This window comes from Neophocaena asiaeorientalis, unplaced genomic scaffold (assembly GCF_003031525.2).
Source record: "Neophocaena asiaeorientalis asiaeorientalis breed wild unplaced genomic scaffold, Neophocaena_asiaeorientalis_V1.1 scaffold332, whole genome shotgun sequence".
NCBI classification, from domain to species: Eukaryota; Metazoa; Chordata; class Mammalia; order Artiodactyla; family Phocoenidae; genus Neophocaena; species Neophocaena asiaeorientalis.
Window position 1 is genome coordinate 1,619,294 of NW_020173111.1, and position 24,691 is coordinate 1,643,984.

Here is a 24,691-nt window from a genome sequence, read left to right on the forward strand (position 1 = left end):
GTATCTTGATTTTTTTGTCTAAAAGTACTTAAAGGATATAATTATGTTACATTTATGCAATATGTCAATTTTAAAGGACTTAAACATTTTAATCCTTGGGAAGGCATTAGATTTTTTTATTTTTAACATCTTTATTGGAGTATAATTGCTTTACAATGGTGCGTTAGTTTCTGCTTTATAACAAAGGGAATCAGCTATACATATACATATATCCCCATATCTCCTCCCTCTTGCGTCTGGCATTTTGATATTGATATTGCTAAAACACTTAAAAGGAAAAATTAAAACAGACTTTTTACTAAATGAGTTTGTTCCTGTTAGGAAACACTTTGAACACATAGTTTTAATTAGTGCTGTACTACATTTAATGTTTGCAATTTACATTCCTATCTATTGTATTGACAAAATCCACACACTTCCATTTCTAATATAATAGCTAAATAGCTTTCTGTTTACATAGAGCTATGATTTCATTCCCTGTTTGGGGGTATATGGTTTCTTACCACGAAGGATAAAACATGGCTTTTTTATTCTTGGCAGAAAGTCAAGATCTGCCCATAATCACTTTAATCTCTGCCTTTTTGCGGTATGTGGGCCTCTCACTGCTGTGGCCTCTCCGGTTGCGGAGCACAGGCTCCGGACGCGCAGGCTCAGCAGCCATGGCTCACGGGCCCAGCCGCTCCGCGGCATGTGGGATCCTCCCGGACCCCCGTGTCCCCTGCATCGGCAGGCGGACTCTCAACCACTGCGCCACCAGGAAAGCCCTGCCCATAATCACTTTAAACCAGAGTGGTGCAAGAAGGCAAGAACTTCTGGTTAAATCACCACCCAACATGAGGATGTTAAAGGTTGTTAATGGAAGAATCCAATGGAAAATCATGCTAAACATATTCCATACAACCAAGGAATATGTTTAAATGAAGAAAAACATGGAAGGTACCTGACATGAAGATCATCTTAAGTGTACATCTCCCCTTATAATCCAAATCCATTACAGAAAGGTAGATTGATTTAGATTTTCATGCGTTAGTCACTGTGCTGCACGACAGTGAGAGAAGTGGACATAGCATCCCAGCCCTCAAAGAGCATCTAGACTACTGGGGGTATGGGCATGTATTAACAGGTCTCATGAGCATTATTAAAACACTTCAAAGCACAGAAGTACATGACGTCCATAAAGCTTTTATTGTTGTACGGTAAAGATGTCAGCCCCTATGACTGCTCAGATTAACGGAAGTGATTAAGTTCTAATTCAGGTTTTCTATCGTCCTAAATTTCTGCAATTTACTAGCCTTTCAAATTTAAAATTCACAGATATGCCCAAAAAATACTGAAGCATCCTGCAGTAACCCAAACTACCAAAGCAGTGGTTATTGTATCTTTTGGAGTGCATGTCATTAGAAGCAAAAAAAAATAACCAATAGATCTAATATTGGTATCTAATGAGTAGATGACATAGCTGAAACACAGCACACGAGAAGGTTGAAGATATTAGAATTACAAAGCTGCGAAGAGCCTTTGAGATTCTTAATTCTTAGCTTGGGGTCCACTGCTGCACCTCAGGGACCCCAGAAACTCCCTGAGGTCAAATTGTATCTCTGCCTTTTTTCTTCAGAAAGGCTCCGCTGCTTTCTACACTTTCTCAAAGGAGCCAGTGACCTAAAAAAGAAACGTCCTTGACCTAATTCCAGAATCCAGAGAAAATGGAAGCCCGCTGTTTGAATCACACAGTAAATGAATGGCTGAGATGGGTCCCAGGACCCACTCGTGACATCTGTGTGCTTTCTGCCACCCTGGGCTCTAGCCCGTCCCTAGCTGCAATTCACTGAGTTGGCTCTCAGTGTCAAGGTGTCGCAAAACCCTTGGCTCTTCCGTCCTATTTTGAGGTAACGGAATCTGGGCTGCAAAGAGGATACATTTTGCAGCTGGGAGACCTTGATCTCAAATAGGAAGAGTCTTCTCTGGGCAGGGAGACAACAGGCCAGAGAGGCTGTCAAACCCAGCAGTGGGTGTGTAGGCATGGTGAGGTCCTAGAGGCTAAAACTAAGAGCGAGAGCTGGAGTCTCAGCTTGCTGGGTAACCTTACCCAAGTCATTTCCCTGGTCTGAGACGGGGTTTTCTGGGTGTGTAGAGATCAAAGACAACGCCCCTAATCCTTACAAAGACGTGAAGGATGTGGCTTAGACCCAAGCGCCCCAGGCCCGCAGCCGTCCGACGTCGTGCGTGACGTCCACCGACGCCGAGTAAACCGCAGTGAGGTCATCGCCCTCAGCCTCGAGGCGCCGACCCTCCACGTCAGGGGCGGGGCCTGCGGCCGGCTCCAGACTCCCTCCGCCCCGCCCCAGCCGCGCCTCCTCGAGGACCGTCCGGCGCGTCACGTGACGGGTCCGGCGCTGGCGGTTGCTGTCAGCTGATTCCCCGGCTTGGTGGCAGTGGCAGCGGCAGCGGCAGCCGTGGCGATGGACTTTCTCCTGGGGAACCCGTTCAGCTCTCCGGTGGGACAGCGCATCGGTAAGTCCCCGGGGCCCGGCCCAGCCCCAGCGCAGGGTTCCGCGCCCGGCACCGGCCCCCAGGCGCGCCCCCAGGTTCCCAGTTACACACCTGAGGGAAGCAGGGAGAGGAACGAGGCTGGAGTGTCTCTGCGGGACCTGGCCCCGCCCAGCCGCCCGCCTGCTTTGATTGACAAAAGCCGAGGTCCACTAAGAAGCCTCGGCTTGTGATGGATACCGACAGCAACCAATAGGTAAAGAGAGAAGGCGGGTCCTGGCGGTCGCGACTCAGCCAATGTGCGACTGCTAGGGTCGCTAATCAAGGGAGAAAGTTTGGGGGGTTAAAGGGACTGCGTGGTTTTGCAGTCCATGGGCCCCTCGAATGTTTCTCTCGTCGCCTCCCCGGCGCACGTCGCGCCACCTGGGCCCTTGCCGTCTCATTCCTGGCTCACTCGGCGCTGCGGACACGGATACCTGAGAAGGGCTGGAAGTCCATTCTCCAGGACCAGGAGACAAGGGCTTGGCGGCTGGGTGGGCGTCTTGCTGGGAGGGGGACAGGGAGCCCTGCCTCCCCCGGGCCGGGGCTAGACGCTGAGGAACCCGCTCCATGAGGAGGCCAGGCCAAAGCTTCAGGACGTGCCGGCCTTGGCCGCCCTCACCAACCGGCATCAGATGGACCGCATGGAGTCGCAGACTCTGAGCTGGAAGTGATCTTAGAAACCACCTGATTCGGTCTCCCTCATTTCTCAGTAGAGGGCATGGCCAAGCCCTGTGGCAGAGACACAGGCTCACTCAGAGCCCAGATCTCCTGAATCTCTCGCCCCCTATTGACGGGAGACTTATTAGTTCTGTGACGTTGCCTCTGTAGGGAGGATTCCTCACCTGTGATTAGGGGATAATAATGATCCCTACCTCCGTGAGGTTGTTGTGTAGGTTAAACTCGTTAATAAATGTAAAGGACTTAGCGCCTGGCACGTGGCCGATGCTATATAAAAGAAAGTGGTAATATTTATTATTGTTACTGAGACACTGCCAAGTGGGGGTCTGGAATTCCTGAAAATGGCTGGACAGTTGGTCTCATAGGCACTCATTTCTGCCCACCAAAGCTGAGAGGACCCACAGGCCATGGCCCAAACCGCTAACACTTCTCCAGGGCAGTCTGGGTGTGCCTTCTTGCATGAAGAAGCCCAGGGCAGTACTGTGAAACTCTCTCCAACTTTTTGACGGTTTTTAGCCTTAAGTTCAAACTGGGAAGATTGGATCTTTTAGACAAGATATTCTTTCCATTCTTACTATCTTGGAAGCCAAACCTCACTGAAGTCTGTTGACCCAGCTCTGTTGCAATCGCCCCCGTGGCCGTCTGTGGCTCTTCTGAGGTTTTGTAATGAAATGTCTTCAAGAGGAGGCTGTCAGTAGAGAATTTACACACCAGGAAGCTCCTGGATGAGAGAGGGGAAGCTGCACCTCTCAGGGCCACCTCCCTGCCCCACCTACTACAGACACACACACACACACACACACACACACACACACACACACATGCACAGGTGAGTCATTGTTTCGGAGCTGAGAAGAGAAGGCAGCTTGTCTCTCATCTATATTTCTCTAGCTGCAGATACCACTGCTTTCATCACATGCCAAGTCTGAGACTTCCTACCCCTCCCCGCCCAGAAAAATTCTGGCTTTCACAGGCAGCCACATGTGCCTGAGCCTCTCTAGAAAAGCTCATCTGGACTCTGGGCTTTAGATGGTCAAAGAAAACAGTTTCTTTTCTTACCCTGAAAGGTTGCCTGTCTTGGGCAAGAGATAACTCAGTCCAAAGAGTTACTAACCCTTAATACCTTAGAGCACAGAGCAAGTATTACTGCAGGAACAGTCCTTACCCTGGGGCTCTTGTGACCCAGGGCTCTCATCAGAATCCCCTGGAAGACTTGTTAAAGCATCGAAGGCTGGACCCCATCCCCAGAGTTTGTGACCCTATAGGTCTGAGATGGCCACTGGATTGGAAACCACACATTAAAACCCTCTGTTCTAGCCCATCCCCTTCATTTTATACAGGAGACTGAGGCCCAGAGAGGGGAGGTGGAGACTAGGACTCACCCAAGGACCCCAGTGAAGTGATAGGAAAGCTGAGATGAACTGCCCTGAGCCCCTGATATCTGAACCAAAGCTGAAGAGGCTCTAAAAGTAGGATTAAATGAAGAATGTCTGCCATTTGAGTTAATACCCTCAGTATTCCTTTTTTCTTTTCTTTTCTTTCTTTGATAAAGAGACGGCAACAGCCCTGGTTGGCTGTGATTACTATTACTAATGACCTAGTATTAGTTGCTTGCATTTCTGTAAACTGCAGGGGTGAAATAATCTCTTCTCAAGCCTGCCAACTCCATTTCTCTGTTGAGGGTAGAGTCCTGTCCAGTTGGCAGCCCTGAGCGCAGTGGGTCCTGACGGTGTTAATCAGGGGTGAGTGTCTCTCAACTCACAAAGTCCCCAGCCACCCACCTACACCCCTTTGTGTTTGCTGCTCCCTCTGCCTGCTCCCGGTGCATCCTTCAAAGCCCCGGGCATCGTCACCTCCTCCCTGAGGCTTTCCCTGACCCCTTCAGATCCAGCCGTTGCTTTTGTGCCCTCCCATCACCCTAGCTCTGCAGGCTCCCTCACTGTCTGCCTTTGGGCTCTGAGCCTCTGCTCCTTCCTGGGTGGAATGGGGGTTATACCAGCATCCACCTCTCAGGATGCTTGTGAGAGTGAAGTGAGCTGCTCCGTGGACAGGGCCTGTGGCACATTGTCAGTGCTGGGGAAACATCATTGTCATTTTTATTATTTTCACCGTCATCACACTAATAAAGCACTGTCCCATTCTGTTAGTAGTTGTGCATGTGTCTCCCCGGCTAGCCTGGGCTTCCTGAGGGCAGCTGCTGTACCTTACTGATCCAGACCCTTGGCTCTTAGCATGGTGCCTGGCACATAGGAGGAGGAAAGAAAGGAGAAAAGGAAAGTAACAGTTTGTGAGCAAATGCCAGGTGCCACGCTGGTATCACGACCCTGTTGTCGACCCCAAGTTCGTGTGCCCAATGCACAGTGAGGCTAAACCAACCAAACCGTTGGGAGCAGTGAAAGGTTTATTGCAGGGGCTGAGCAATTGTGCTCAAAAGACCCAAACTCCCTGATGGTTTTCTGTGACTTTCCTCTGATTGGTTGGTGGGGAGGTGACACGATGGTGCTCCAGGAATCTCAGACATCAACCTTCTGGTTCCCTCCACTCTGGGGTCTGCTTGTGCAGACCTGAAGTCACCATCCTCCCCCTGGGTGGGACCCCCAGGTCCAGCAGAAGAACTCAGAGATTTGTATCAGATTGTTAAGTAAATCCCTCGAGGAGGAGCTGGGACTATGCTTTGTCGCTGCACCAGTGTTTCTTGACTGCCTTTCCTTTGTTTCTGCCTTCCCTCCCTTCCCTAATTAGTAACTGTTTGAATCTGCACTTTGACACTCGGGGAGATGTAGGAGGCTGAAGCCTTTTTCCCACAAACAAGAAATAAGGAAGGGAGGGAAGGGGGACACGGAAGAGCTTTTGTGCCTGGAAGGACCCCACAGGGTCCCGCTCAGTTTCAAAGCCCCCTTTTCTTTGATATTCGTAAGTCTTGAGGGGAACAGGTGTGGGACGAGAAAGGGAATAGTTTTGGATGGAGAGCTTAATCAGGAATTCGGCAGAGGACGTCGGTTTTAGGGAGACTCAGTTTCAACCCTGCAGGGTTTTGCTATTTTTTCCCATGTCACTAAAGGTAAGTCTGAAGGCAGGTGTCACTTCCCAAGGTTTCACAGCTCAGTAGAGTCTCTGGCTGCAAAGCCAAGGTCCTCTCTCATACCCTCACCACACTGCCTCTGGCTGATCAACACCTGTTTGGAATATGCAGCATCCCAGCCCTCCAACAGTTATTGTTTGACCCACAGACTAGCTTTTCTGATTGCAATGCACTCCTGGACCTGTGCACATTTCCAGGTCACTCACCTGTCCACTAAAGAAAAATTTGCACAACCTAAAAGTTGAGAATTATGTTTTATCTGGAGACCTTACTGACGATTACAGCCTGCGAGGCAGCCTCTCAGGTAGCTCTGAGGGACTGTTCCAAAGAGGTGAGGGAGGAGCCAGGATATACAGGAGTTTTTGCTGGGGGGAAAAAAAAAGGTAGTCAAACATAAAAAGATTACTGCTAATCACAAAAAACAGACATCTCAAGTTAATGATTTTAGCGCTTTCCTCTGTGTGGGAAGATGCAAGAGTCTGGGCTTATTGAAATCAGTCCTTTGACATGCGTCTTCAGTATCTAGCGCCAATATCCTGTTCTTCTCCATCCTGAATCCCACTCAGGTGCACCTGTGGTGAGGGGAGGGCGCTACAGTGGCCAGCGGCTTGATGGCCACAGCTGCCTTTGTTTACTGAAATGGCGGGTGACGTTTTTTTGTCCGCACATCCTTATCTATCAGGAGAGCTTCCCGTTTCCCTGGGCAGCAGCCTGGGGCTGAAAGGATCCCAGATAGCTGAGTACGAGCTGGTGTTGACACAGCCCTCTTCTTCCAAGGATTTAAAAACCCTTCCCAGGTATTCTCTGAGGACAGCCCTTACTGGCTGTGTCTTATAGAGAGACGTCAGAAGGCAACCCAAGAACCCCATATTCCACTTCAGGCTGTCGGCTCACCCCTGGCACTTTGAACTAGAGATGCAGGTGACTCAGGAGAGCAAGCTGCAAACAGCACAGACTATAAACATGGGCAGTGCCTGGGGACCAGCCCCGGGCAACGGGTGCGGAGAGCAAGATGGACCGGGCGGAGAGCCCAGAGCCTAAGACTGAGCCTTGGGCTGGACCGGAGAGGTGAAAGGTCGGGGAGGGCCACGCTTAGTTCCACAAAGGCCAAGCCAGGGCGGCCACCGGGAGGCATCATAGGTAAGAGACCATAGGCATTAGCAGGAAGAGAACACCTCGGGCCCTCAGGGCTGCCATTTTGGGAGTGATGAGTGGAAACCAAACTGGACACTCAAGCAAGGTTGTCAAGGGGACACCAGGCTGGGCGGCAGGAGACCTGGGTCCAGCTTCAGTTCCACTGCTGACTATGTCACACTCCTTCTCCACCGCCTCCCCTACCTGTCACACAGAGGTGCCACCGTCCTCCCTCTGTTTCCCAGAGAATTGAACAACTGAGGGGACAATGAGGACAGGAAGGATTGATGCTGGAGGAAAGAAGCACATGGCTGGGCATTGCAGAGGGGCAATAGAACCGACTGCACAGGCTTAGAGGGCAGAGTGGCCGGTTACCAGAGGAGCTCAGTGCCAGCGCCTTTCACAGTGGGCCTGGCTGCCTTGTTTGCTGGTGAGCTCCCTAACCCTGGAGGTATGAAGGCAGAGGTTGGAGGGGAGGGAGGCTGTAAGGAGGATGCTGCATGGCTGGCAGGGTAGACTAGACCAGGATTTGCAGACTTTAGAGGGCCAGATAGTAAATATTTTGGATTTTATGGTCCATATGGCCTCTGCTGCAAATGGCTCAACTCTGCCTCAGAGCACGACGGCAGACAGACAATAAGTCAATGAAAGGGCATGACTGTGTTCCAATCAAACTTTATTTACGGACGCTGAAATGTGAGTTTCATATAATTTTCACGGGTCATGAAATTTGTTCTTCTTTGGATTTTTTTAACCATTTAAAAATGTAAAGACCATCCTTAGCTTGTGGGCCATGCAAAAGCAGACTGCGTTTGGCACGTGGGTCATAGTTTGCTGACCTCTTAGCCAGAGGCAGAATGATTAAGTTCTTTGTTCTTTACACTGGGGTCGCAGAGCACCCCTGTCAGAGATGTTTGAGGATGCTCCAGCCCTGGACCCCCTGAGTCAGAATCTCTACCGCTTCCCACTCTGTGCCGTGGGGAGCCCTTGCATCTTGAAGCTCCAACTCCTTGATCCATAAGTGCTGGCGCCAGGTTAGAACCCAGAATTTCTGTCTTAAGGATAACAGGGACTAATGTCTAGAAAGGGCTTTGTGTCAGCTAGCCGCATGGTACACAGTAAGGCATCCAGGATGTGCTCCTGAGTCAGGCCACGTGGTCTGAGTCCTGGTTTATCCTTCACCTGCTTTGTTACCTGGAGCAAGTTACTTAACCTCTCTGTTCTCCAATTTCCTGTCTAAAAAATAAGGATAATAATAGCACGTATCAGTTGGGATTGCTGCATTGCTGTGTTGGGAAATTGTAGTACTGTCACGTTGTGAAGCATTTGGCCCGGTGCCCTCCAGACTGTAATTGTCCATAATTGTTAGCTGTTGTGATTTTTTACCCGGTGTTATCATCATTGCTGGGATGTAGTCTAAGTTGGAGGCAGAGCCCAGGTGCCCACCCAGGGCCCTGGCTCCAGCACAGCCTCTGTCGGTCTTGCTGTCGCTGGGAATGAGCAGTTGCAGGCTGGGTGGCAGCCACAGCCACAGACAGGTCAGGTTTCAGGCTGCGGGGTGGAGCCGGTTCTCACTTGGGAATTAAAGCCTTTGCCTGACCCTACAGGTGGAACTGGTGAATAGGTTTTGTTCCCTCCCTGAGCTCAAAGAAATAAGAGTAAAGTCCTGGAGTTCCGTCCTTCTGGTTTTAGAAAAAAACAAAAACCCTCAGTGTCTTCTAATTAGCTTGGGACCATCACCCCGTGAGAAGCAAGAGGATTCAGGACAAGTTAACTCTTTACCTTCTTACCAAGGAGGCCTCGGTCTAGGCTAGCACTCTCCAGACTTCTGCCCTTCGTATACCACCTTTATGATATGTGTCTGCCCTTCGTGTACCACCTTTAGTTTTATTTTCAGAGTGTTTTCCTTTTGTTCACTCACTTTTTAAATTTGACCTTATCCTGTGTAATTATATGCTGAAATCATGACTTTGATAAGCTAGTTTGTGTTTTTTCCCTTCTACTCGACATTCAGGTAAATAGGTAACTCTAAAAATGTCTTTACGTTTGCCCACAAGCCCACCTAGCATGTTCCCAGGTGGCACGTTTTGACCGCTGGAACGTCAGCAGTCTGAATAGGGTCAGAGCTTAGACCCTGCATCAGAAGATGTGGGTTCAAGTGCCAGCCCCTCCCCTCCCCAGCCGCATCCCACAGGCAAGTGACAGAACCTCCGCCCCACGGAGGTGGGAAGCTTGACAACTGAGAAAGCACCAAAAAGTGCCACAGAGAGCCAAGCAGCTGTGCAAGACCCATGGGGAGGACCTGGGCTTTGCTCCTGCAGGGGAGGTAGAGAAAGGAAGGAGGGAGCCGGGGAGGAGTGGGGAGGAGCCAGCGAGGCCACACAGGCTGAGACCAGGAGAACTGAAGGACAGGCAGAGGTGTCCCCTGTTCCAGTGGAACTTGTTTGTATTGATGCAGGATAAACCCTTGGGGTGGTTAACTTCATGTATCAACTTGGCCAGGCCATGGTACCCAGATATTTAGCCAAACGTTAATCTAGATGTTTATATGAAGGTATTTTTTAGATGAAATGAACATTTAAGTCAGACTTTGAGAAAAGCAGATGGCTGTCCGTAGTGTGTGTGTGTCTCATCCAATCTGTTGAATAGAAGAAAGACTGGCCTCCCAAGAAGAGGGAATTCCGCCAGCAGACGACCTTTGGACTTAAGCTGCATCTGTCCTCTGGGTCTTCAGCCTGCTGGTCTACCCGGCAGATTTTGAACTTGCCAAGCCTCCATAATAGCACAAGCAATTCCTTAAATCTCTTGATAGGTACGTACGTACCTACATACCTACATTTGTCGGTAACATCTTTTACATTCGTGAGTTGGGGGAACAAAAAAGCAATGTCATATACACCTTGGCCAGCCCCTTCACTCCTCTCTACTTTCATGGCCTTGCTCCTTCTTGCCTAGATAGTTTTTTAAAAGCCGTCCTTCATCTAACTGAAATTTTCTTCAGTTAGGTACTATAGTTAGTTATATCAACTTTAAAATTGTGGGTTGCCACAGTTATGCCTCTGTAAAGTATTTTAGAGTTCCTCCTGTGGCCTGTGGTTACAAAATGGCAGGGGAGAGGCAGCCAGGGCTTTGAGGAAGGATGGCTCAGCAACTTAGGAGACTGCTGGAACTTTCCATGCCGGGTCTGGAAAGAGCTATTCGTTTGGAAAATAGGCTTCAGGACAGTGCTGGCTGGGGAAAAATGAATGGCTTCTGCATGTATGTGATTTAAACTATTTTATGGGAATGCTTGAAATTTTCACACAGTGATTTTTAGGTTGATATTTTTGTAGTTGGTAACGTTTGTTTTGGTGTTAGCTGTTGTGCTAGGTGGGATACAAAGCACATGAAGTGCATTCTCTCATTTCTTCCTCACATAACGCTGGAAGGTGAGTGCTTTAGTTATCCCTATTTTGCAGGGGAGGAACGAGGGCACAGAGAGGTTAAGGAATTCACTCAGGGACACACAGCTAGTGAGTGCTCCAGTCAGGACTTGCACTGGGATTTGTCTGTGTCCAGATCCCACTCTCCTAACTTTCCCACCTCATTGCTTCCCCTTAGAATTGAAAGGGACCTGGCGGGTTTCCTATAGAGTGAAAATGTCTGGGTTCAGGGTCCATCTAGGATGAGTTTGTTCCTAATGGTTCTTTCTGTATTTCTCCACCCACCACCCCAACCTCCAGCATATTGGTTTCCTCCTCTTGCTAGCCCCCACGTAACAGAGAGCACAGGTGAAGGCACCCTCTGGTGCTGCCTCTGTTATCAGGAGAGGAAAAACTTCCCCAGGAGCCACTGGGAAGAAAATTCCACCCACACCTCAGTGGCCAGAACACAGGGCCTCTTCTGGCTGCAAGGGAGGCTAGAAAAGCTAAACAATGTGGGCCAGTGGAGAGTGTCTTTCACAGCAACAAGCTCTGCAGGAGTCAGTTCCATGCAGTAGAGTCGATAAACATCCAATGTAGTCACAGGGTGAGTTAACACAAATACCATATCCCACGTGGGCAGGTGAGTGGGTTCCCACACTGTTTCCAGGAGGACAGCACAGCTGGGCGGTGTCCCAGGCGGATCAGCGGGAACGGTGAAGGCTCTAGAAGTCACTTCCAGAATGGAGTGGTCACAGGAACTGAGGATGGTAACGTGGAGGTCAGATGAAGGAGGCACACGGTGCTTTTTAAAAACATTCGCAGGACTGCTGAGCTGAAGAAAGATTAGGATTTCTGCACAACTGCTACTAAGGGATCAATGAGGCCAAAGGGTGGGAGTACTTCATTTAAATTAAAGTGCTCTAAGGGCTTATGGTCGTGGTGAATATGGCCTCATCCTTCATTCAGTCATTCATCAAACACATCCTGCAGGTTTTTCACAGGCCCGGTCATCCTGTGTGGTGTAGAGAATTCAAGGACTCACAAGCTGTAACCTCCACGCTTGAGCTCACAGCCTAATGAGAGAGACATAGAAACAAAGAAGTAAATGCTACAGGGTTATTGTAACACTAAGCAGAGCTTGTGGTTGTGGTGTACGCAGAGTGCCGTTGGCCCAGCATGGAGGGGAAGGCCCTCTGGGGGTCAGGGCAGGCCCCGCAGGGAGCAGGGGGCAGAAGGCCCAGGCGATGGGAGGAGGAAGCGGGGAGAAGGCCGGTCTGCACGCCGCAGGCTGCCACCAGGCTTCGGGGTACCTCGGCTGCAAGTGACCGAGAGACAGGCGAGCCGGCCCCACGCGCTGGGCTTACTTGGCAAGAAGTCGGAAGGTCGGCAGTTCCAGGATTGGTCTCACAGATCCACGATGTATTGCAACACCCAGGCTTTTTCTTTCTCTGTCCTGAATATGTTGGCTTTGTGTCCTGAGCGTGTCACCTCGGCCCGAGCTCCAGGCGCCGTGCTCCCATGCTGGCTCCCAGAAGAGAGGACAGAAGGAGACCGGGGGGTGGGGGGGGTGGACAAGGCTCTCCCCTCCCCGACAAGGCCCCGCCGACACCCTGTACTCCCCAGGGATCCGGACTGAGTAGCTCACCCACGCCTGGATCGGGCTCTGGCAAAGGGGAGACGGGTTGCCGCTTTGGGTGGGGAAGAGGAAGGAGCGGCTGGGGGGCAGGCTAGGGGGTGTCTGTGCCTGATTCCCTCTGTCTGGCTTTGAAGACTGGTCTGCCAAGCCATTGGCATCATTGCCTTTCTCCTCCGGCTGCCTTGCTCCCTCCTGACCCTCAGCCTCCCTTGGGCTCCTGGATCTTCCCCGGTCTCAGCACGGCCTTTTCTCCCTCCCTCAGGTCCTTCAGACTGACCCTCAGGCCCCTCGTCTCTGCTCTTCTTCCCGTCATCCCCGAGGTTTCATCACGGATTCATTCATTCAGCACGTGCTCTTCCTCTAGCGGGATCGTCCCGCCTCACCTCCCCCCGCCTGGCAGCTTGCGCTGTGTGCTCAGCTCAGTCGGTACCTCCTCACCAGAGCCTTCCCGGTTCCCCTGAGGTGCTGCCCCCTGCTCCCGGCTCCCCCAGCGCCCCAGACTGACCTCAGTCACATCACCTGTCGTTTTGCACTGAACACGCCTGTCCAGCTGTTCTCACTGACCGCTGTAGGGCCTCCCTAAGGGCAGGGATTCTCTTCTCCCTCTTTGCCTCTCTAGCACCTGGCACAGGGCACAGGCCTCTCTAGCACCTGGCACTGTAGCTGCTCAGAGCGTGTCGTAGGATGGAGAATAGATGGGCGGGAAGAGGGCATCTAGAAGGCAGCTGGGGGACAGATGGGATAAAGGGGCACTGGGCAAGGGATGGAGGCAGCTGGTGGGTGGGGGGAGCAGAGTCGAGCAAAGGGGTGGGTACTACTTACAGCAGATTCCAAACAGCATATCATTTCGTTCATAAATATTTCAGCGTGTCTTTTAAGGGCATGGAATAGGATTCCCATGTAGAAACCAACAAACAAGCCATAATCACAATATCATTACACACTTTAAAAAAAATTATACAGATGTGTTTTTTAAAGCCTGAAAACAGTAAAGACTAGAAGGAAATCTCAGAGGTTCACCATGGTTCCTTTGAGTGACGTTAGTAGGTGGCCGTTACACTGGAAAGATGACATTCCATGAATGTTGACTAAAAACAAAACAGCTGTGGGCACCTTTGCAGGGGTGCCAGTCATGGGAGAAGGATCTCGAAAGAGGGCCCCCATGGGAGCTCTTGGTAGAGCTGACACACCGTGTCACTGCTTTCTTGATCACGGTCAGCTAACTCCCATTCTATCCCTACCCCCCTGGTGGGTGAGCCCTGCCCTAGACCTGGTCATAGTCAAGGTGGGACTAGGGCTGCTATCGGCCTCGACCTTTAAGACAGTTCCTTACTATTTACAAACCATATTTCATTGAATCTAGAAAGAAAAATCTACCAACTGAGCTCTGACAGGTCATCATTTGTAAGAAACATCCCAATATCAGAGAGACTCGAGAGTGGACAAGGGGGGGAATTCCCTGGCGGTCCAGTGGTTAGGACTCCGCACTTTCACTGCCGGGGTCCAGGTTCGATCCCTGGTCAGGCGACTAAGATCACGCGAGCCGTGTGGCGTGGCCAAAAAAAAAAAGAAGAGTGGACAAGGGAGCTTAGGGTCAGTGAAACATGAGAATGTTTCCCAGGACGGGGTGGGGACGGGTGCTCAGCACTGAACTGGGGCGGCGAGGGGGTCTGGAGGCTCGGCCGCTCCTTCCGCAGACGTTGGCCAAACCTCTACCCTCCTTCCCACCAGAGGGTAGGCCCCGGTGAGACAGAGATGTTCCCGGAACTCAGGGTCCAGCCAAGGCAGGCGGGGGCAGAGCAGAGGGAGAGCACACGGGTCCAGAGGCCCCAGGGCCCGGCTCTGCATCCCCGTACTCCACTGCCAGGTGTGGGCATCAACTGTGCCCACACGTGGTGGGGGCTGTAGGGCAGTAACAAGAGGTCCACGCCGCGTCCTGCACAGGCTGACATGCAGCGAAGGCCGGTCATCTGGTCGCTGTTGTCCACAGTGTTAATGCCGCAGTGCGAGATGAGGCCTGGCACGGTTTGCCCAGTTGGAGGTGACACTGCGGGGCCGACACTGGGGTAGGGCCTTAAAAGCCGTCCCCATTGGCTCGTCTGAATCTCAGCCCCTCTACTGTCTCAGTGCCTGCTCTTTTCCATCGGGGCATTTTTGCTGTCTGTAATGTCACTTGTGGCCGCCCACCAGACTGTAGACTTCCCAAGGGCAGGACCTGGTTGGTTTTGCTCTCTGACGTCTCCCAGGGCCTGCGTGACACATGCCGAGTATGTTCGAGAGGCACATAATCTAGTGGTTAAGGGTACGGATTTGGGAACCAGACCTCTTTGGGTTCAAACCTCTGCTCTGCAACGTACAAGCTGTGTGACCATGGGCAAGCCACTGGCCTCTCTGTGCCCCTCAGCGTACCCATCCTCTGCCTTAGGGGCTGTGGTGAGGGCCGGCAGAGCTGCTGTGAAGTGCAGAGCCCCGTGTTTGGTGTGTGGTGACAGCCTAGCGTGTCAGTGTGGTGGGCCGGTGGGGGGTGGTCTCGTCATCACCTGTGAACCAGTGCCGGCCTGAAGGGGAGCCACGCATCCCAGGCAGAAGCCCCAACGCCTGAAAGAACAAGGTCCACAAAGGGAGAGAGAACGACACCGTGGGTCGGGGCTGAGCTCAGCCCCAGCTGTCCCTCTCAGCCCCTGAAAAGGTCCGGTTTTTGACCCTCAGGCAGTGGGGGGGTCATGGATGACATTTAGACAGAGAAAAACACTGGTTGGATTTATGTTGGAAGAGGAGAGTGTGGAGGTGACAGTCCAGGTCTGGGTGGGAGACAGTGCCTGAGCCAGGGCCGTGGCCGTGATGATGGAGGCGTTGAGCAGCTGGAACCCTCAGCTGGAACCCCGGTGAGTGAACATGCAGGGTGGTGGGGAGAAGGCTCTAGGCTGTTGCCCTCGGGCTGACCTGGCAGGAGGTGGTCAGTGTGACTCACATCCACAGTGCTGACCACGGGTCCCCTGATCGCCACAGAAATGGCTTCCTGCAAAGCAGGGCTTCCCCAGTGGCCAAGAGGGCAGGCTCGCCAGATACCCAGGGTGCCCCCGAGGATGCGCAGGCTGACACCAGGGCCCCGGAGCTGGAAAGTGTCTGGTGGCCACTCTTTGCTGCTCTCGGTCCAAGTCACAGTCATGGGACTTAGCAGTGACCCGTCGCTGCCCTTTAGCTGACATCATACGTACATTGTCTGGCTGAAGAGTCCCAACACCTGTGAGGGAGGCAGTCAGTCTTCTGCCGGTTTCACAGATGAGGAAACCGAGACTCCGAGGCTCGGATCCTTGCGCGTGGTCTCCGAGTTCAGAGGTGGGGCCAAGCTCATCCCACTCCAAAGCTGTGCCACCGCCCAGCCTAGCTGTCCGGGCACCAGCCCCACGTGGAGAGGACAGAGCAGACAGAAAGACACCCGGTGGACCCCATCTACCGCCCGCCAGCCCCCGACAACAGCAGGTGGTTTGCAGGGCCCAGCTTCCTCAGGAGCTGGGGACAAGGGCAGGGCCTCCGAAGGTACTGCCAACAGCCCAGAGCTGGACAAGTCAGCGGGCTGTCTTTTAGAACTGGTAACCATTGTCAGTGTTTTTATCCCCCCTCTTAAAATAGCCAACTGAGTTACTTTTGTGGTTAAAACCAAAAATAGAACACACATCCCCAGATTCCTGTGGGTTTAAATTTCTGCCCTTAACGGAGCATGCCTGCCCCTTGGACATGTTTATTAAGGAAGTCTTAGGCTTCTCCCAGATCTGAGGGGAGGGGTCTGGGTACACCTCTCTTCTGGAATTGATCAGATGGCTCTTGTCTCTCTTCTGCCTCTTCCTCCTCTTCCTCTCCACCCCCCCACACCTATTTAGACTGACTGAAGCTCCCCCCTTTCCCCCGACTCCCTCCAAAAAGCTCCATCCTCTTAATGGCTCTGCCCACGACTGGCACTCAGGACTAAGACCTTGGCACCTGTACTCAGGTTAGCATCAGACTCGCGCTCCAGGGGTCCTGATGCATCCACCTTGGTTCCTTGGGACGGCTTGCCTCTTACTCACAAATGTCCCAGCTGCCCCCTTAGCAGCCCGCTTGCCGTTCCAAAATGATCATAATCCCTTCTGAAGCCCCACCCTTCTCTCCCGCAGGAGAAGGGAGGTGCCCATCGTTTTCAGCAGTCACTGGGAGAGGTCATAGGGGATCCAATGGTGGAACCACTGAGAGGGCTGCTAGTGGAGGAGGGGGCAGATGGCCTGAGGGGTCCAGGCGGATCATTCTGGAAAAGCAGAGCTCCCTGACTCCTGATGGGAGGCGGGGGCAGTGGCATCCACGGCCATCCCCCCTTTCCACCATGTGTGACCTCTCCAGGCCTCAGGTTCCTCATTAGACTAGGGCAATAGCGTACGCCTTATAGGTGTGAGGGTTGAATCACCTTCTTTACATAAACAGCTAACAGCTAACAAATGCTTGGTGTTACCTAGCATCTAACTTGGGAAGTTAAAATATTCCCGTTGTGGAAGGGCCCAGCTGGGGGCAAGGGAGCCTTTGAAGGGGCATGGGAGGGACACAGTCACTTTCAAGCTCCAGAAGGTTCACTCTGGGTCAGCATGGAGGACGCATGGGGGCAGGGAGGCAGGAGGAGCCGGGCCGTGGCTGACGAGGGCGGGGCGGTGGCCCAGCTGGGGCCCTGGCCGAGGGCAGGGCGGGAAGGGAAGGCTGGGATGGAGAGAGCCTCAGGGGCTGGAACTGGCAGGACTCAGGGGCCCCTTAGAGGCGGTCAGGAGTCAGGTTGGCGAATCCCCCAGGCCAGGAAGTCACTGAGACGTGGCTTCCGAAGGAGGAGCAGTTCTGCGTGGTTGACCAGCCACCATCCCCCAGACCCTCCAAAGTAGGGCCCAGCCCCCCGCTCAGGAGGCACTTGTCCAGCTCTCTTCGGTTCTTCGTATGTGGTTCAGTATGTGTGTGAGTCCCAGGGGTGGGAGTGTGGCCCAAAGAAGCCACATCCAGGACATAGTTGTGGGATGAGCGAGTCCATCTTTCACCCATTTAAAGGGCAGCCTTTCTCATCCCCTCTCGCAGCCCTAACCCAGGAGCAAAGCAACCCACCCTGCTGCTGGGTCCATACGTGGATGCCTCAGCTGCCTGGCATGTGTCCTGGGCCACCCTGGCATCCATCCAGCCCACAGGACCCAAGGGGGACCCAGGGTGGAACTGAAGTCAGGCCAGTTTCAAAACCAGGATCATGGAAGCCACCGTTGTAGGGAGCTGACTGTGCCAGCCCAGCCCAGGCTCTGCCCACAGGATGGGGCTGCCTGCCCAGCTGGAAGAGGGCCCTGCCCAGTCACACGGAGTCTGCCCTGTCTATCCTGACGGACCTGGCCCGGAGTGCGGCTTCTCTGGGCACCACAGGGCAGGGACCGTGTCCATCTGTCCACACTGCATCCCCAGTGCCTAGAGCAGGCCTGCCACGTCAGTAGCTGTGCGACGGACGCGTGAGGGGCCTCACCCGAGAGCAGGGTGGTGAGAGCCTCCCTTGCACCATCGCATGGAATAAGAGCTCCATGTGCCCGGTCCATCGGGGCTCCTGGGAGACGCCCACAGAGCTATGCCCGCGGGTGCACTCAGGCCGCGGGTGTGAGGGCTCTGAGCCTGGAGCCGGGCTCTGAAGCCGAAGACACAGCCGTGATGGGGGAACTTGGCTACTGCCCTAAACGCTGATCCAACCGATGGTTAAAAACTCGTGCGTGGGCCTGACAGACCCGCAGGAGTAACATGCGGGGTGGAATCTTGCCTGACACAAGCAGAGTATGGAGTTGTCTCTGCACAGTCTGCTGGAACTTGGTCTTTTTCTTTTTTTTTTTTTTTTAACGTCTTTATTGGAGTATACTTGCTTTACAGTGTTGTGTTAGTTTCTGCTGTATAACAAAGTGAATCAGCTATATGCATACGTATATCCCCATATCCCCTCCCTCTTGCGTCTCCCTCCCGCCCTCCCTATCCCACCCCTCTAGGTGGTCTACAAAGCACCGAGCTGATCTCCCTGTGCTATGCGGCTGCTTCCCACTAGCCATTTATTTTACATTTGGTAGTGGCTATGTGTCCATGCCACTCTCTCACTTCATCCCAGCTTACCCTTCCCCCCTCTCCGTGTCCTCAAGTCCATTCTCTACGTCTGTGTCTTTATTCCAGTCCTGCCCCTAGGTTCATCAGAACCAATTTTTTTTTTTTTTTTTAGATTCCATATATATGTGTTAGCATAAGGTATTTGTTTTTCTCTTTCTGATTTACCTCACTCTGTATGACAGACTCTAGGTCCATCCACCTCACTCCAAGTAATTCAATTACCTTTCTTTATATGGCTGAGTAATATTCCATTGTATGTATGTGCCACATCTTCTTTACCCATTCATCTGTCGATGGACACTTAGGTTGCTTCCGTGTCCTGGCTATTGTAAATAGTGCTGCAGTGAACACTGTGGTACGTGACTCTTTTTGAATTATGGTTTTCTCAGGGTATATGCCCAGTAGTGGGATTGCTGGGTCATATGGTAGTTCTATTTTTAGTTTTTTAAGGAACCTCCATACTGTTCTCCATAGTGGCTGTATGAATTTACATCCCCACCAACAGTGCAAGAGAGTCCCCTTTTCTCCGCACCGTCTCCAGCGTTTATTGTTTGTAGATATTTTGATGATGGCCATTCTGACTGGTGTGAGGTGATACCTCATTGTAGTTTTGATTTGCATTTCTCTAATGATTAGTGATGTTGAGCATTCTTTCATGTGTTGTTGGCAGTCTGTATATCTTCTTTGGAGAAATGTCTATTTAGGTCTTCTGCCCATTTTTGGATTGGGTTGTTTGTTTTTTTGATATTGAGCTGCATGAGCTGCTTGTATATTTTGGAGGTTAATCCTTTGTCAGTTGCTTCATTTGCAAATATTTTCTCCCATTCAGAGGGTTGTCTTTTCGTCTTGTTTATGGTTTCCTTTGCTGTGCAAAAGCTTTTACGTTTCATTAGGTCCCATTTGTTTATTTTTGTTTTTATTTCCATTCCTCTAGGAGGTGGGTCTAAAAGGAACTTGCTGTGTTTTATGTCATAGAGTGTTCTGCCTATGTTTTCCTTTTTATAGTGTCTGGCCTTCCACTTAGGTCTTTAATCCATTTTGAGTTTATTTTTGTGTATGGTGTTAGGACTCAGGGTGATGGTGGCCTCGTAGAATGAGTTTGGGAGTGTTCCTTCTCTGCTATATTTTGGAAGAGTTTGAGAACGAAGCTCTTCTCAAATGTTAGCTCTTTAATAAATGTTTGATAGAATTCACCTGTGAAGCCATCTGGTCCTGGGCTTTTGTTTGTTGGAAGATTTTTAATCACAGTTTCAATTTCAGTGCTTGTGCTTGGTCTGTTTATATTTTCTATTTCTTCCTGGTTCAGTCTCGGAAGGTTGTGCTTTTCTAAGAATGTGTTCATTTCTTGCAGGTTGTCCATTTTATTGGCATATGGTTGCTTGTAGTAATCTCTCATGATCCTTTGTATTTCTTCAGTGTCAGTTGTTACTTCTCCTTTTTCATTTCTAATTCTATTGATTTGAGTCTTACTTTTTTTTCTTGATGAGTCTGGCCAATGGTTTATCAATTTTGTGTATTTTCTCAAAGAACCAGCTTTTAGTTTTATTGATCTTTGCTATTGTTTCCTTCATTTCTTTTTCATTTATTTCTGCTCTGATCTTTATGATTTCTTTCCTTCTGCTAACTTTGGGGTTTTTTTGTTCTTCTTTCTCTAATTGCTCTAGGTGTAAGGTTAGGTTGTTTATTTGAGTTGTTTCTTGAGGTAGAACTGTAGTGCTGTAAATGTCTCTCTTAGAACTGATTTTGCTGCATCCCATAGGTTTTAGGTCGTCATGTTTTCATTGCCATTTGTTTCTAAGTATTTTTTGATTTCCTCTTTGATTTCTTCAGTGATCTATTGGCTGTTTAGTAGCATATTATTTAGCCTCCATGTGTTCGTATTTTTTACAGTTTTCTTCCTGTAATTGATATCTAGTCTCATAGCATTGTGGTCAGAAAAGGTACTTGATACGATTTCAGTTTTTTAAATTTACCAAGGCTTGATTTGTGACCCAAGGTATGCTCTATCCTGGAGACTGTTCCATGAGCACTTGAGAAGAAAGTGTATTCTGTTGTTTTGCATGGAAAGTCCTATAAATATCAGTTAAGTCCGTCTTGTTTAATGTATCATTTAAAGCTTGTGTTTCCTTATTTATTTTCATTTTGGATGAGCTGTCCATTGGTGAAAGTGGGGTGTTAAAGTCCCCTACTATTATTGTGTTCCTGTTGATTTCCCCTTTTATGGCTGTTAGTATTTGCCTTATGTATTGAGGTGCTCCTATGTCGGGTGCATAAATATTTACAATTGTTATATCTTCTTCTTCGATCGATCCCTTGATCATTATGTAGTGTCCTTCTTTGTCTCTTGTAATAGTCTTTATTTTAAAGTCTATTTTGTCTGATATGAGAATTGCTACTCCGGCTTTCTTTTGATTTACATTTGCATGGAATATCTTTTTCCATCCCCTCACTCTCAGTCTGTATGTGTCTCTAGTTCTGAAGTGGGTCTCTTGTAGACAGCATATATATGGATCTTGTTTTGTATCCATTCAGCCAGTCTGTGTGTTTTGATTGGAGCATTTAATCCATTTACGTTTGAGGTAATTGTCGATAGGTATGTTCCTATTACCATTTTCTTAATTGTTTTGGGTTTGTCTTTATAGGTCTTTTCCTTCTCTGTGTTTCCTGCCTAGAGAAGTTCCTTTAGCATTTGTTGTAGAGCTGGTTTGGTGGTGCTGAATTCTCTTAGCTTTCACTTGTCTGTAAAGGTTTTAATTTCTCTGTCGAATCTGAATGAGATCCTTGCTGGGTAGAGTAATCTTGGTTGTAGGTTTTCCCTTTCATCACTTTAAGTATGTCCTGCCACTCCCTTCTGGCTTGCAGAGTTTCTGCTGAAAGATCAGCTGTTAACCTTATGGGGATTCCCTTGTATGTTATTTGTTGTTTTTCCCTTGATGCTTTTAATATTTTTTTCTTTGTTTTTAATTTTTGATAGTTTGATTAATGTGGGTCTTGGTGTGTTTCTCCATGGATTTATCCTGTATGGGGCTCTCTGCGCTTCCTGGGTTTGATTGACCATTTCCTTTCCCATGTTAGGGAAGTTTTCGACTATAATCTCTTCAAATACTTTCTCAGACCCTTTCTTTTTCTCTTCTTCTTCTGGGACCCCTATAATTTGAATGTTGGTGTGTTTAATGTTGTCCCCGAGGTCTCTGAGACTGTCCTCAGTTCTTTTCATTCTTTTTTCTTTATTCTGCTCCCTGGCAGTTATTTCCACCATTTTACCTTCCAGCTCACTTATCCGTTCTTCTGTCTCAGTTATTCTGTCATTGATTCCTTCTAGAGTATTTTTAATTTCAGTAATTGTGGTGTCCATCACTGTTTGTTTGCTCTTTAGTTCTTCTAGATCCTTGTTAAACGTTTCTTGTATTTTCTCCATTCTGTTTCTGAGATTTTGGATCATCTTATGACTGTCATTATTGTGAATTCTTTTTCAGGTAGGTTGCATATTTCATCTTCATTTATTTGGTCTTGTAGGTTTTTACCTTGCTCCTTCATCTGTAAAAATTTTTTTGTCGTTTCATTTTTTTTGATTTTGATGGGTGGTGCTGTATTCCTGTCTTACTGGTTGTTTGGGCTGAGACGTCCAGCACTGGAGTTTGCAGGCAGTTAGATACAGCCGGGTCTTGGTGCTGAGATGAGGACCTCTGGGACGCCTCACTCCGATTGATATTCCCTGGGGTCTGAGGTTCTCTGTTAGTCCAGCGGTTTGGACTCGGAGCTCCCACCACAGGAGCTCGGGCCCAACCTCCGGCCTGGGAACCAAGATCCCGCAAGCCGGTCACTGGGGGTTCCTCCCATCCCCTTAGGTGTCTGTGGTCCCCCACCAGTGCCTGGTAAGTGCCCTAGTTGGAAGAAGACACGGATTCTGTGTCCTCCTAGTACGCCATCTTGTGTCCAATGGAACTCATTTTAAAGTCAGGTCTGCATGAGGATGGAATCTACAAGATGGAGAGGGCAGGGAAAGTGGGTGATGTGAACACAAGGACAGCACTTCGATTTTTGTTTTTTGATTTTTTTTTTGGCTACGTTGGGTCCTTGTTGCTGTGGCCGGGCTTTCTCTAGTTGCATGAGCGGGGACTGCTCTTCGTTGCAGTGCACGGGCTTCTCATTGCAGTGGCTTCTCTTGTTGCAGAGCAACAAGGCGCCTAGGCTTCAGGAGTTGTGGCTTGCGGGCTGTGGAGCACAGGCTCAATAGTTGTGGCGCACAGGCTTAGTTGCTCCGTGGCATGTGGGATCTTCCCGGGCCAGGGCTCGAACCCGTGTCCCCTGCATTGGCAGACGGATTCTTAACCACTGCACCACCAGGGAAGCCCCAGCACTTTGATTTTAAAGAACGTTTTTGAACGTCCTATAGTATGTTCTGTTCCCGTGTTCACTGTTCGCCCACCTCCTCTCACACTAGAGCACACGAAAGGCAGCCGGGTCCCAACACTGAGCAGATTTTACAGCAAAGGGCCACCGACTGTGGCCTCGACAGGCCTGCAGAGTCTCGTAGTGGCTCCTGGCCTGGAGACCTGACCCCAAGAACCAGAGACAGGATGGTTGCACAGCATTGTGAATGGACTAAATGCCACTGAACTGTTCACTTTAAAACGGTTAATTTTACGTTGTGTGACTTTCACCTCAATTGAAAAAAAATAAAAAAGACCCACCACCCACTGAGTACCTGTTTTGCACCAAGTACCATGCATATGCCTGGTTTGCATCATCAGACACCCCGGGGCGCTTCTACCCATCTACAGACAAGCTAGCTTGTAGAGGAAGACCACGGCCAGGCCTCCTGTTGGTAACAGAGTCGGGATTTAAAACCCTGTGTGCTTGGCTTTGGAGGTAAAGAATATCTCTGGGAGATTTGAGAGGAAACTGGGGGCCTCCAGGAAGAGGGAGCTGGGGGCAGGGGAGGCCGGTAGATTTACTCTCCATTCGATGCCTCTTTGGAGCTTTTTAACCATTTTGAACCATGTGAATGGTTTCCAAGTCAAAAGATAATAAAAGGGTCAAGAGGGAATATTTATTTACAAAAATCTAAAACAAAACCCTGTATCTATATTGTCGTGTCAAAAACAAGCACTCTGAGGCCAGGCCCCCTGAGTCCCCGTCCCGCTCACCCATCTGGTGGACTCAGCCATGGCTCCCTCCCCGGCCTCGCATGGCTACTCTAACAATTAAGTGACGAAATGGGGCGATGAAGGTGACACTGTTTATATGGTGCCTGGCCCATCTCGGGTGCCCAGAAAGCATCCATTGTCCTCCCCGCTCCCGCTGAATTTGTCCATCTGGGAACCCCACACACCGGTGTGACCTGTGGTTTCTTGTCCTCAGAGAAAGCTACAGATGGCTCCCTGCAGAGCGAGAACTGGGCACTCAACATGGAGATCTGCGACATCATCAATGAGACCGAGGAAGGGTGAGGACCCCCGGGGAGAGGCGGGACGCCGGCAGGGCGGCCACAACAGCGCGCCTTAAACGTTTCGGAACCACGATCTAGTCTGACTGTCTCATCAAATGGATGAGAAGCCCAGAGATATGGGGTGTGCGGCCCACCCAGCAGCAGCAGTGCAGTCGACTGGCCCTTCCTAGGACGTCACCTGGACGGCATCTTCCTAGGACAAGGCGAGCTGGCAGCTCGTAGAATTAGGAGGAAGCCCCAAGCCCCATCTGCATGCCGCGGGCTAGACTGTGCAGCAGGGACCCGTAGCTTCCCCAGTGAGCAAGAACGGACTTTCGTTTCCTTAAGCTCTGAGGCCAGCAGGGAGGGTTGTGGTCACAGGGAGGGGAGTAAACGTGCAGTGGAACCGAGAGACAGGTCAAGGTTAGCCTTGGCCGAGCATTTCTGGTGCTCGGGTCCCGGCATCCTGCTTGGGGTCAGGCAGCCCCGCCAGAGACGTGGTGTGGGGCAAGCACCGTGGTCCTGGCTCCTGGGCTCTGACCGACATCACTGACCAGCGGTGTGACCTTGGGCAAATCACTTTACCTCCCTGGGTCTTTGTCTCAGAGACAGAGCTCTTCGATCCTTCCAGCAATCCACCCAAGTCCCTCAGGGGAGCAGAGAGGGGA

General features: G+C 50.5%; 1 protein-coding gene across 1 annotated transcript in view; it reads left to right on the forward strand.

Annotated features, from left to right (window-relative positions):
• Positions 1–2,368: 2,368 nt before the first annotated feature.
• The window catches only part of TOM1 (target of myb1 membrane trafficking protein), a 44,842-nt gene continuing 22,519 nt past the window's right edge, over positions 2,369–24,691 (forward strand). Inside the window, exons 1-2 of the mRNA XM_024743461.1 lie at positions 2,369–2,511; positions 23,957–24,041. Of these exons, the coding sequence (XP_024599229.1) occupies positions 2,460–2,511; positions 23,957–24,041 (137 nt within the window). The 5' untranslated portion in view covers positions 2,369–2,459. The remainder of the gene's footprint in view (positions 2,512–23,956; positions 24,042–24,691) is intronic.